The sequence below is a fragment of the Mus caroli genome, unplaced genomic scaffold (assembly GCF_978045245.1).
Source record: "Mus caroli unplaced genomic scaffold, Mus_caroli_1 scaffold_7, whole genome shotgun sequence".
NCBI lineage: Eukaryota > Metazoa > Chordata > Mammalia > Rodentia > Muridae > Mus > Mus caroli.
The window spans coordinates 108,304,817-108,319,358 of record NW_028227262.1 but is presented as its reverse complement, the minus strand read 5'-3'; the positions used below and the strand labels follow the sequence as shown (position 1 = coordinate 108,319,358).

At 40.5% G+C, this 14,542-nt stretch overlaps 1 protein-coding gene, 1 pseudogene and 1 gene segment (V, D, J or C); 2 read left to right on the top strand and 1 right to left on the bottom strand.

Moving 5' to 3' along the window:
• The window catches only part of LOC147004003 (T-cell receptor beta-1 chain C region-like), a 500,214-nt gene that overhangs the window by 257,936 nt on the left and 227,736 nt on the right, over positions 1-14,542 (top strand).
• Positions 2,810-5,990, top strand: LOC110296435 (trypsin-4-like). The gene is made up of 5 exons (XM_021165139.2): positions 2,810-2,849; positions 3,793-3,952; positions 4,822-5,075; positions 5,438-5,574; positions 5,841-5,990. The coding sequence occupies exons 1-5, from the start codon at positions 2,810-2,812 to the stop codon at positions 5,988-5,990; spliced, it is 741 nt and encodes a 246-aa protein (XP_021020798.2).
• Positions 7,347-10,476, bottom strand: LOC147004006 (cell division control protein 42 homolog pseudogene; annotated as a pseudogene).

Below are 14,542 nucleotides of genomic sequence, written 5' to 3'. Positions count from 1 at the left end.
CAGTGGAGCTGGTCCTGATGGAGAAACCAAGGGTGAGAAATCTCCAAGGTTCTAAGAGCTGCAGAGTGGGCCCAGACCCTTGCTGACTGCAGCACTTATGAGAATGAGCCCTACATCTAACTAGGCAACACAGTGGATTGACTCTAGAGGCATGGGTGTGGATGACCGAACCCTGAAGTCCTGAGAGCAAGCGTACTACTGACTCTTTCAGGGGTTGGAATAGGAGAGTTAAAGGGTAACTTGACAGCAGCAGTGTTAAAGAGCTTCCCTGGTGCTATAGATAAGGGAAAGCAAGCAGGCTGCCCTGCTCAGCTACCATTCAGGCCGAGATTAAGGGTTTTAGGTTGAATCACAGCAAAATCTACAACCGTTGTGAACTGCTGTGGGTTATAAAATGGCCTGTTATACTGATCCAAAGCTACAGGAGCTCCACAAAACAGGGCAACAACAACATTAAACAGGAAAGTCCCAGTGAGGAACCAAGTGAGAATCAAGAGACCTCAAATGAGACCAATGACTCATTGCATTGAATACTTGCAAGTAAAAATGGATGAACAGAGGGGTATATTTTGGGATAGAATGTGACACATGACAGCTAATGTTTTAAGATATTTCATGTATACATTAATTTGGGGGAAGTGGCAAGGTAAAAGGGCAGATATAAGAAGATGGCAGATAACTAGGATTTGAGTGGATATTGATAAACTCACAAAGAAGCGAAAAAAAATTTTTAAAAAGAAAAAACATTACAGCAACATATTAACTATATTTCAGAAAATTTGCTTACTGTACAACTAACCATAATGATAACCTAACAACCTATCTGCTACCTATGAGCAGCCCTGTGTTGGGTATGACCTAGGTGGGTAAGAAGTCATAGTAAGGTAAAGTTCAAGGTTCTGAGACAGAGTGCCAGGTAAAATATAAATTTTGGTGTTCAAGCTCTGCCAGGAAAATAATGGTAAGAGGAGCTAGATGTTTAACTTTTCTCTCTGGGACTATTGGCATGCTTAGGCTTTTAGATGCCACCTGTGGCAAATCTCACACTTCACAAGGCTTTCCATACCTGTTTGTAGCCTTGAGACTATATGCCAATTTTACATAGTTTCTTAGAAAGAAAAAGCATAGATCTGATGATAGTATCTTTCTTATTAATTACAGATAAGTCCTATTCTCCTCTACCATAAAACAGTTTTTAAAAGAAGCCCTCTTTAGGGGCTCCACCCAAAAATAATGTAGTGCATGACTGTTCAGTGAAAAGTCTTGAATCTGTCAGAAATTTTACAGATAGAATAGTACTCCACTGAGGCATGACCCCATGAGGCATTTAATGAGATTCAGTGTACATGAGGAAGGTCTGTGAGAATGAATTCTGTCGTGTAGCTGCGCCAGTTATGGCGGGGCTGAGTACAGAAGTCATTAAGAGTCCTCACAGGGATGTTTTCCTCAGAACATTTTGCTGTCCATTTGTTTCACCATTTTCAATAAGTGTCATGTCAAAACAAATCACTAGATCATGAACTCAGACTTTTCTTCTTTGATCAGCATCTCTAGTGCATTTGTTGAACTCTGCTTGTTGTTGTCCATGAACAACACTAAGATCAGACTAACTAAAAACGTAAGCAGGTTCTGTAACGGGTTTCCTCAAATTAGCTCAAGCTCATAACAGTACATGTAACCTCACACATCATTTTCTCAATACACTACCTCTAGGCAGTTTATGTCTCAATAAACTTGAGTACCAGGACTCAGTAGCTTTGTTAGAACCATTCACAGATATTTTACAGGAATGTTTTCTCTGAACTAAGTCTGATATAATAGTGTCACTGAAAAACATAGAACATCAGAATCCCTCTATATTTTTAATCCTTATTTGTATTCATGACAACTTGATAATGTAGTAGTCTCTCTACTGAAGTCAACTCTGTGAACAGAAATCAGACTGTATATTATTCAAGACCTTCCTCAAATCTTATTAATAGGCTTCAATCTCAAACTGCATGTATCTAGAAGGTAGGGAAGTTTTAATCTTTAACAAAGATTATTAATAGAACCATGAAGATGCAGAAATGGACTCAAAAGAAGAAAAAGTAAAGTAGAAGTTCATGACAGAGAAGAAAGAGGAGAGTGTGGTTTTGTTTGTATCTCTGGATCATATTGCAGAAACATCTACTCAAACTTTATTTTTCACACTTCAAAACACTTTTCATATATGAGCTTTACTAGAAAGGAGAGCAAATAAAAAACTGACAGTACAATCCATATCTTTGTCTTCCTAGACATTTTACTAAATACTCTAATTTTTATTTCCTCAACACCTAGATATGAACTTTCTATATGATGAATTATTGTATATCTAATCATCATCTCATAGTTATTAGATCCAGATACAATATTTTTTAAAATGGGTCTCTAGGTCCTGAATATCTGCCACAGGACCAATATCATTTTCCCATGATGTTTGAGGATATTTAAGAATAAGAGGAATATGGCCATTCCCTAACACACAGCCTCTTCATATCAGCCTTAGAAAGGCTATGATGAATAGACAGACTCTATGTTGCCAGTGTTTCACAAAACCTCTACTCAGTCTTTCCTTGCTGCACCCGGAGTAAGTTTCCTTATCACTTGTACGTCACCCACACACAGGGTAGACAAACAGAACAGAGATAATTCAAGGCACTTGGAAAGAGAAAACCACAGGTGTGCTTGTGAAGAAGTAGAGGGAACCCTCCCCTTAGTACCTCCTTCTCGCTGAACTGGGGTATAAAGGCAGGCTTTGACCTAGTACTCACTACCTTCTGCCAAAATGAGAGCACTCCTGTTCCTGGCCCTTGTGGGAGCTGCTGGTGAGTTCCATGTCTTAACCCAGGTCTTGTTCTTCCTTCTTTTGAAAGCCATGAACCCCATCATCAGGTGACTCTTCACCCCATCTCAACTCTAATGTTCCCTTTCTTCCTCCAGCAACAGTTCTGCTTTCAACCTTTCAAACTTCTCTGCAAGCCTATAGTTTCCTACCCCTTCCACTCTCACTTATTTAGTGATCAGAGAATATAAAAAAAGGAAGGCACCTGGAAGGTACAGGAAATGAGCCTATATGAGCCCATTAGCTCAGGCCTGGTTCTCTTTACAAAGGAAATGCCTAAGTTGAAAGTTGAAGTCCTCAATAAACTACAGACTATTGAAATACTTAACTTATGTGCATGGGAAAATGACTCATAGCAGGAGGGATATTTTGGTACCATACATTTTTATAAATACCCAAATGACTTTAAGACCTATAAACATGCAATCAAATACAGAAATCAATGATCTTTAACAATAATATTATATCCCTCTGTTCTTTACAAGGACTGTTCTCCATTTTTCTTAAAATACAAACTGAAGCTATAAAACCCCATGGGTACATACCCAGGATATTATCTAAGATACTTCCAACCATGGGTAACTCTTTAAAATATGTGACAGACAAAAGGGTTCAAAGAATGTAGAATATGAGATCAAAACAAGTAGAGGATAACACAACCATCTCTATACACTATTCCTGCATACAGATAGCATCATTTGCCCTATGGCTGGGAATCCATGAGAGTGAAGTACATACAGAGTATCTTCCTATTGTTTTGCAGTAATGTGTAGTGCAGTACTGTGTTGAACAAGCTGTTCTATGCCTAAGAAAAATAATTAATTAATGCATTAATTAAGAACCCCTGGTTAGTTGAAAGCTGAGGGCTCCACCTAACAACACCTTGATGAATTGTCTTCTCATTGGTCTTCTTGTCTTTATTCAAGTTGCCTTCCCTGTGGATGATGATGACAAGATCGTTGGAGGATACACCTGCCGAGAGAATTCTGTTCCCTACCAGGTGTCCCTGAACTCTGGCTACCACTTCTGTGGAGGTTCCCTCATCAATGACCAGTGGGTGGTGTCTGCAGCTCACTGCTACAAGTCGTAAGTGATGGGCCCTGTCTGTACAGAACACACACTTAACCTTTTGAAGAGCAGATATAAGATCAAGCAAGAAATACCTGATACTGTGAATGGCAACAGTCACAGTAAAGAGATTAGTAAATTATTGAGTTTAGAAAGGATAAGAGTACAGAATAGGAAGCCCTCCACACAAAAGAAGATCATTCAAACTACCTCAAATATGTAGATAAGGAATGGAAAGTTGATTGTAGGACAGAATCAAAACTGAAGTCACACAAAGACATTCATGAAGAGCAATGCTGTGTCCAATACAGTGGTGATAAACTTAGAGTTTCAGTGAGTATGGAAAATCTGTGAACATTTTAAAAATCTGTGTGTTTCTGTTAGTTTCACTATAAGGAGGGAACTGAGAGACAGTTTGTATACCAGATAGTGTCAGACCTGAACATGCATCAGAAGGAGCCAGATTATAATTTGAAAAGTTTAGGGGGAAAACACAGAGAATGAATGCAGAGCAAGTTGGGAGATGCCACAGTTACATGGCTATTCTTATTACACACTGGAATAGACTGATGAAAGTAACAATTTTTGGAGGAGAAGATTTAGTTGCAAAGCCACAGAGGAAAAATGAAGATACAGGGGCTATTTTGTTTATAAAGGGTGGAGGGACAGGAGTTGATGAGCAGTCATTCACCTGAATCATATTACCTGTCTTCAAAACAGAAAGGAATCTGGTCTCACTGTTACTTGCTGTCCACATCACTGTCACTTTTGTGATACTCAACCAGGCACCTCCCTATTCTAAGATCATTCAGCAAAAAGTGTTTAACAACTCTGAACTATTTGCCGTGATGGAGAAGAAAATTATAACATGATTCTCTTGCCAACAGCCGCATCCAAGTGAGACTGGGGGAGCACAACATCAATGTCCTGGAGGGCAATGAGCAGTTTGTCAATGCTGCCAAGGTCATCCGGCACCCCAGTTATAATTCATGGGCCCTGGACAATGACATCATGCTGATCAAACTGGCATCCCCTGTGACCCTCAATGCCAGAGTGGCCACTGTAGCTCTGCCCAGTTCCTGTGCACCTGCAGGCACTCAGTGTCTCATCTCTGGATGGGGCAACACCTTGAGCTCTGGTGGTGAGTAGGTTACTTTGTCTGCTTCCTTTACTACTTCTGAGAACCAAATGAGGTTCTACATTGAAACCATTGGTTTCTAAGATGCAAAACTATTGAAAGTATCTAATAATACAGAGCGGTGCAGTGGGTACAAGAGATATTTGCACACAAAATGATCTTATTCCCAGCCTGGAAACAGAAGAGATAAAGAATATTCTATTATTACTTCTAGGAAGGACATCAATAATGGCTATTTTGGGATCTAAATTTCTTGCTGGGCTTTCATATCTTGAAGGATGCTCCATGATCTGTAGACTTTCTCCACTGGATTGTTAAAGTCTATCCTGGTTTGAATCACATTCTCTCTTATCCTTTCCTCAAAGTGAACAACCCAGACCTGCTCCAGTGCCTGGATGCCCCAGTGCTGTCTCAGGCTGACTGTGAGGCCTCCTACCCTGGAAAGATCACCAATAACATGATCTGTGTTGGCTTCCTGGAGGGAGGCAAAGATTCCTGCCAGGTAATTGGCTTTTATCTTACAAAAAGAATCTAGTCTCATAGGATTGGTGTTAGTATGTCCAAGTGTATGAGACAGGAAGTTTCCTGTAGTGGCTCCATGGAAAAGTGAGGAGGGCTATTCTGGAGGTTATTTCAACATGTCAGTCAGAACAGAGGATGGGCTAACCAAGGGAGGCAAAGCATGGCTACAATGGCATCTTCAGGTCAGAGTAATGTGGTCCCTTTTCCCTATGCCTCTTCCTTCAATACTGTATTTCTCCCTTCCAGGGTGACTCTGGTGGCCCTGTGGTCTGCAATGGACAGCTCCAGGGCATTGTCTCCTGGGGCTATGGCTGTGCCCAGAAGGACAACCCTGGTGTGTACACCAAGGTCTGCAACTATGTGGACTGGATTCAGGACACCATTGCTGCAAACTAAGCATCCCTTTGAAGTCACTATGCCAATAAAGTGAATGTTCCCTTACGTACTGTGTCTCTGATCTCTTAATCCTTTTGTCTGTGGGAAATACCTTACTATTTGAAGTGATTTCTCTTTACTGTTTAAATGTTGTTTGCATCCTACATGTCCAAATATGTTGCATGGAATAATATTTCAGCAGCAGTTTCAAAGAAAAAAATTAAATTGTGGTAGGATTAAAGGCTTTTTTATTTTTTATTTTTTTATTTTTTTTTTGATTTTTTTTGATTTTTAATATTTTTATTACATATTTTCCTCAATTACATTTCCAATGCTATCCCAAAAGTCCCCCATAGCGCCCCCCACTTCCCTACCCACCCATTCCCATTCTTTTGGCCCTGGCATTCCCCTATATTGGGGCATATAAAGTTTGCAAGTCCAATGGGCCTCTCTTTCCATTGATGGCCGACTAGGCCATCTTTCAATACATATGCAGCTAGAGACAAGAGCTCCGGGGTTCTGGTTAGTACATCATGTTGTTCCAACAATAGGGTTGCAGATCCCTTTAGCTCCTTGGGTACTTTCTCTAGCTTCTCCATTGGGAGCCCTGTGATACATCCAATAGCTGACTGTGAACATCCACTCCTGTGTTTGCTAGGCCCCGGCATCGTCTCACAAGAGACAGCTATATTTGGGTCCTTTCAGCAAAATCTTGCTAGTGTATGCAATGGTGTCAGCGTTTAGAAGCTGATTATGGGATGGATCCCTGGATACGGCAGTCTCTAAATGGTCCATCCTTTCATCACAGCTACGAACTTTGTCTCTGTAACTCCTTCCCTGGGTGTTTTGTTTCCAATTTTAAGAAGGTGCACAGTGTCCACACTTTAGAAAAACATATATTAATAATTTGAGATTAATAATGTTCATGTTCACATGAGATTCGTTTTTACTTGTGAAGTGTTTTGTTATTGTAATACAACTAAAAATAATTTATATACAGTTAAGGTACAAAAGCATCAGTTCAGTCCTAATGATTCCTGAACATCAGGACTGTAGAAGGAGATTACCTAAACATTTAAAAAACCAGAACCTGCAAATAAAATAATCTGATAATGTCTGTATTGACATTTATGAAGAGTCATGAAGCTCCTGCCATTTTTCCTGAAAGAGCTTTTGCCAGTTGTCTAAGTCTTCCTTTTAGCTGTGGAAGAACAAACAGGGATAGAATTGACTGGTCCTCATGTTGATTAAAAGTATCCTTGCCACTCCACATGCTCATAGTTCCTTAGTGAAGCAGGCCTGGGGTGTCATCACCTGAAAGAAGCTCACAGCCATCAGTAATGATGTTTTTTTCCAACAGCATCCCCTGTGACTCTTTTATGGTTCTGGAGGCTCCAGAGCAGGCAATGTTGTTTCATCAAGCATATTCTTTAGGCCTTTCTATGTGAGTATAGAGCAAGACACATATTTGACAGCCTTCAGATCCAGATCCAGATCCAGATCCAGATCCAGCTTTTCACCAATCTCTGGAGTAACAGGTTTCTCTTTGTTCTTGGCAAGTTTCTCTATAGTAGAAAGGTAACCTAAGCCCCATTTAAGTCCCAACAAGCAAGAAAGGAGTCTTTGGACAGTGCTGAATAATCTCAGGCACCCACTTTTCGTTCACATTTTCAAATGAGGATGGAGAGACCACAAGAATCATACTAGAAAAACAGTTGTCTGGGGATAACTTACCAGTCATAGTCTGTCATAATCTTCTTGTCCTAAAGTATCAAAAAGTCCAAGAGTGTATGGCTCCCTACCAATCATAAGAGTGACTACATAGTTCTCCAAAACAGCTGGTACAGGTACATATTTTGATGGAAATTTATTCACTGAATAGGATATCAGTAAACATGTTTTATCAACAGCATCATCACTGACAACACAATTGTCTGCACTATAGAAATAGTTTTATACCTACTGTTAATATTTCAAAAACGATGATCTCAGATTCTTCACTGGGGCTACATGTGATTTTTTAACCCAACACTTTCATTAGCACGTACATTGTTAAGGGACAATAACATATACGTAAAACAGGAGATTTATCAATGAAAGTTTCCTTTAAAAGTGAGGTGATTGACAGGCACCATGGCTTGGTGGGGCTGTTGTTGAACCTCTCTTTTAGAGGCTTGCATAACACTTTCTGGTATCATAAAAGCTAAGCTTCAGGAAGAAGATATTCAAGTCAGTTCAGCTTAGCGGTCTCTGGTCCTGTGTCTGAAATGCATGGTGTCTTCAACAAAAAGTAATTACTTTCTGCCTCTTGTGTGGTAACCAATTGCAGTAAACAGTAGCTCATAATAATGTTTCAAGAGTTTCTTGTACAACCCTGAGAAACAACTCGAAAGAGGGATTTTCAAAGGCAGGGTGTTAGGCTTCTGTTTGATGGTCTTTGGCTTTTGGAGGGAGTATTCTTAGCCCAGGTAAGAAATTTCATTAATTTGATAATATATGTGAAATAAAACTTTGTAACACATGAATATATGCACATATATACATATATACTATACTTTCTTTTAAGGTTTATTGTTATAATTCTGTATCACATTGTTAGGGATCCTTACTGTTATTTTACCTTCCTGCTTTCTTTGTCTATATTTATCTCCCTGGCTCTTTTATCACTTGTCATTCTTCCCATTTCTCCAATAAAATATTTTGTCCCCCATTATTCCTTCCCCATTGCTCTTCTACTTCCCTATCCTGGCATTGGTCCCTTTACATTCTTGTTTTATTTGTTTTTCTATTTATTTGTTTTGTTTATTTTTGTTTCTTTTTCTAGGTATTACATAATACATACTCATATCTTAAAATTAGTAAGTAACTGCTCCAATGAGTAGTAATATGTGACATTTGTAATTTGGGGCCTGAGCTAGGATATTCTCCAGTGTTCCATTCATTCACCTGAAAAGTTCATGATTTAATCTTTTACAAGTGAATAATATTCTCTATTGTGCATGTACACCATTTAATTTTTTACTAATTTGCTTTACATTTAGATTTTTCCATTTTCTAGCTCTGATACCGAACGTGGCACTAACTGATGACTCTCTTATTGAACTAACTATACAAGCCTGACCGACAAGAGGTAAAGCAGACTAGTACTGAAAACCAACAAAATATCTAGGCTAGTGAAGACATTTTGAAGAGAAAGTTATAACCCCACCTTTACTAAACCAGGACACTACTAAATTACATTCTAAATATTTGTCCTTATATCTACATTGATGTGCAGTATTCAGTTTACATATAGAAATGTCTCTTTGCAACAAAGGGGATCATTAAAAAGTATCATAACCAATAAAAATGTGGACTTGTAGAGTTCAATCCCAGTAGATTTGTCTACAAAACAACTCTTGCCCTGATGGCTTAGGGAACATTGCGGAGAAAATTTGGAAAGATTTTAAAAATCAAATAATAAGTGAGTGTGTTGTGACATTGTATCTCCAAGTTATGTCAGTAGCTACACCCATAAAGTCTCACCAATGTGATGCCCACACATATGCTGAACAAGGACAACAGTAACAAAGATGCCAAAATGAACATGAAAATGCCCATGAGGTCACACACAACCTTAAACAATGAACCACAGGTAAATAAGGAATTCTGAGAATGGGAGAAATACTAATCCCCAGGTAGAATATATCAGTTGAATATCCAATAAAAAATGGTCAGTCCTGAGATACCACTCCCTCCCAGCCTAGAACCATGTGACTCTCACAGGCAGACTATGCCCAAGACATAGACAGTAGAGCACACTCCAGAAGAACCCAATACAGTGTCATGACCCATAGAGGCAGAGCAAGCATGAGTTAACCCCCAGCCTTGTGACACACAGGCCCAGATGACTACTGCCCAGGGTATACCACTTTTTAGAGGACCCTGGACACCCAAATGACCAGAAGAACATTAAAATGAGGAAGTAAGTGGGAGAAAGATAGAAAAGAAAAAGAAAAGGAAAAAGAATGAGAGAGAGAGAAAGAGAGTGAGAGAGAGAGCTGGAGACTCAAGAAATAGCATGATGTGAATAGCTAGGGATGCTATCTAACACCATGGTGAGGCCCAGGCCTGTGCTATGGCCAAGGGTCATTTCTGAGCCTCTGTCCCTGCAGCATTGATCATCTGTTCCCACCAAAGGCCAGGCAGACATCCCTAGACTTTGATGATCCCTGGGCAAGGTTGATGAGTGAAGAATCCAGAGCTGCCTAGAGCTGGTACCATCACCTGGGAATCAATAAAGAGGTAGCCACTAAGGGTTGAGATCAGGAAAGCTGCTGCCACCCCTCCTCAGGTTTAGCACTTGGGAGAGTCAGCCCTGCACATACAGAGGAAACACAGTAGAGCTGGCCTCGTAGCAGATGAACCAGCCTGAGGGTATCAGCTCAGGAGATCTGGCCTTGCAACTTGTCTGCTGCAGGAAGCTCTCATCAACTGCAGCAGTCGTAAGGGATGACTTCAAGGTCATGAGTACAGGAGAGCTGTCCCTGACCCTCAACTGCTGCACCACTTGAGAGAGAAAGTGGGCCCCACATTTAACCTGTGTAACACAGTAGAGTCAGCCCCAAAGCATAAGAATATGAGAGCCGACCCTATTCCCTGCCTGCTGCAGCACGGGATGAGCTAGCCAGTATAGTGATGGAGAGAGCTCATCCTAATGGTGTTGTGAGAAACTGGAAAGCCAACAAGTGCAGCTACCACCCAGATCCAGATCTAGATCTAGATCCAGATCCAGATCCAGATCCAGATCCAGGATTTTGGGTTGGCCCACTCTAACATCTACCCTATCTATGAACTTCTGGAATGTGTAAAGAGGCTGGTGCTGCAGATCCAAAGCTGCAGGATATATACACATACACACAAGGCAACAAGAGAATTTTCAAGAGGAGATCCAGTGAGGATCCAAATTGATACTGTAGTAGAAGCCAGCGTCCTTTAATGAAACTATTGACACTCTGCCTGGAACATTTGCAAGTAAGTTTATAGTAAAGGGTAAACTCATTCATAGCCAATGGAAGGGCAAACTTGTACAGCCACTATGAAAAGCAGTGTGGCACTTCCTATGAAAGGTGGGAATTGATCTACATCAATATGTAGCAATATCATTGTTGCACACATAACAAAAGGATCATTCTTTTTACTATAGATTTATTTTTTCAACCATGCTCATTGCAATTCATTCATTTATTCACATAGCAAAATTATAAACAATCTAGGTGTTAATCAAAGGATTCATGGAAGATAAAAATGTTGTACACAATGCAATATAATTCGGGTATTTAAAAAACACAAAATTTGATGGTAAATGAATAGAAAGGAAAAAATGGAGTGAGATAAACAAAAGAAAAAAAAAAGAAAAAAAATGACATGTTTTTGCTTACCTAGTAACGTGAACTGTTACTTTATGAGAAAGATACAATATATCTCATCACAGAAGTTAGTTACAGAGAAATTAGACGGGCATGAGGTAAATCTCCCTAAGAAGATGGGGGAATCCAAAGGTGGACAATCAGTAAGCTTTTTAAAAAAAACTTTCCATTTCACCAAGTTAACTGTACAGAGAAAATTGCAGGTCACTTTCTATATCAGAGGGTGTTAACCCTGAATATGAGTCCAAGTGATAAGCAAACAAATGATTAAGTACTTAAACAACCTCTTCCGGTCAGAAAAGCACCAGGGCAGCTAGGGCGCAGGTTCGGCTGACACTTGCCAGCTACCCACAACACCCGCCACAGGATCTTAAGACTTCTGGTGAGTGGAACACAGCTTCTGCTCCAATCCAATTGTGCGCAGGACCTGAGACTGCATTAGTTAGGGAAGCAGAAACCGGCCTGAGTAGGGCCACAGGCCTCATCCGGCCGGATCAGCGCCAGGGTAGCTAGAGCGCAGGTTGCCTGACACCCGCCAGCTACCCACGACCCCCGCCACAGGATTTTGGGACTGCTGGTGAGTGGAACACAGCTTCTGCTCCAGTCCAGTCACGCGGGACCTGAGACTGCTCTGGTTGGGGAGAGAGAAATCCGGCCTACATAGGGCCACAAGCCTCTGGTCAGAAAAGCTCCGGGGTAGCTAGGGCGCAGGGTTGGCTGACACTCGCCAGCTACCCACAACACCCGCCACAGGATCTTAAGACTTCTGGTGAGTGGAACACAGCTTCTGCTCCAATCCAATTGCGCGCGGGACCAGAGACTGCATTAGTTAGGGAAGCAGAAAACCAGCCTGAGTAGGACCACAGGCCTCTTCCGGCTGGACCAGCACCAGGGTACCGCCAGCTACCCACGACCCCCGCCACAGGATTTTGAGACTGCTGGTGAGTGGAACACAGCTTCTGCTCCAATCTTTAAACAGTGACAACGATAACAACTAACTAACCCCAGAGATTACCAGATGGCGAAAGGTAAACGTAATAATCTTACTAACAGAAACCAAGACCACTCACCATCATCAGAACCCAGCACCCCCACTTCACCCAGTCCAGGGCACCCCAACACACCGGAAAAGCTAGACACGGATTGTATTAGTCAGGGTTCTCTAGAGTCACAGAACTTATGGATAGTTTCTATACAGTAAAAGAATTTATTGATGACTTACAGTCGGCAGCCCAATTCCCAACAATGGTTCAGTCGCAGCTGTGAATGGAAGTTCAAGGATCTAGCAGTTAGTCTCACACGGCAAGCAGGCGAGGGAGCAAGAGCTAGACTCCCTTCTTCCAATGTCCTTATATTGTCTCCAGCAGAAGGTGTAGCCCAGATTAAAGGTGTGTTCCACCACACCTTTAATCCCAGATGAAAGGTGTAGCCCAGATTAAATCTCCTTAAACTCGGAGATTTAATCTTCTGGAATCCATAGCCACTATGTCTCAAGATCTCCATACCAAGATCCAGATAAGGATCTCCAAGCCTCCAGATAAGGGTCACTGGGGAGCCTTCCAATTCTGGATTGTAGTTCATTCCAAATATAGTCAAGTTGACAACCAAGAATAGCCACTACACGGATCTAAAAGCATACCTCATGATGATGGTAGATGACATCAAGAAGGACTTTAATAACTCACTTAAAGAATTACAGGAGAACATGGCTAAAGAGTTACAAGTCCTTAAAGAAAAACAGGATAACACAATCAAACAGGTAGAAGTCCTTAAAGAAAAACAGGATAACACAATCAAACAGGTAGAAGTCCTTAATGAAAAACAGGAAAACACATCCAAACAGATGATGGAAATGAACAAAACCATACTAGACCTAAAAAGGGAAGTAGACACAATAAAGAAAACCCAAAATGAGGCAACACTGGAGATAGAAACCCTAGGAAAGAAATCTGGAACCATAGATACCAGCATCAGCAACAGAATACAAGAGATGGAAGAGAGAATCTCAGGTGCAGAAGATTCCATAGAGAACATAGGCACAACAATCAAGGAAAATGTAAAATGCAAAAAGATCCTAACTGAAAACATCCAAGAAATACAGGACACAATGAGAAGACCAAACCTACGGATAATAGGAGTGGATGAGAATGAAGATTTTCAACTCAAAGGACCAGCAAACATCTTCAACAAAATTATAGAAGAAAACTTCCCAAATCTAAAGAAAGAGATGCCCATGAACATACAAGAAGCCTACAGAACTCCAAATAGACTGGACCAGAAAAGAAATACCTCCCGACACATAATAATCAGAACAACAAATGCTCTAAATAAAGATAGAATACTAAAAGCAGTAAGAGAAAAAGGCCAAGTAACATATAAAGGCAAGCCTATCAGAATTACACCAGATTTTCCACCAGAGACTATGAAAGCCAGAAGATCCTGGACGGATGTTATACAGACACTAAAAGAACACAAATTCCAGCTCAGGCTACTATACCCAGCCAAACTCTCAATTAACATAGATGGAGAAACCAAAGTATTCCACGACAAAACCAAATTCACACATTATCTCTCCACGAATCCAGCCCTTCAAAGGATAATAACAGAAAAAAACCAATACAAGGACAGGAACCACGCCCTAGAAACAACAAGAAGGTAATCCCTCAACAAACCTAAAAGAAGACAGCCACAAGAACAGAATGCCAACTTTAACAACAAAAATAACAGGAAACAACAATTACTTTTCCTTAATATCTCTTAATATCAATGGACTCAACTCCCTGATAAAAAGACATAGACTAACAAACTGGCTACACAAACAAGACCCAACATTTTGCTGCTTACAGGAAACTCATCTCAGAGAAAAAGATAGACACTACCTCAGAATGAAAGGCTGGAAAACAATTTTCCAAGCAAATGGTATGAAGAAACAAGCTGGAGTAGCCATTCAAATATCTGATAAGATTGACTTCAAACCCAAAGTCATTAAAAAAGACAGGGAGGGACACTTCATACTCATCAAAGGTAAAATCCTCCAAGAGGAACTATCAATCCTGAATATCTATGCTCCAAATACAAAGGCAGCCACATTCATTAAAGAAACTTTAGTAAATCTCAAAGCACACATTGCACCTCATACAATAATAGTGGGAGACTTCAACACAC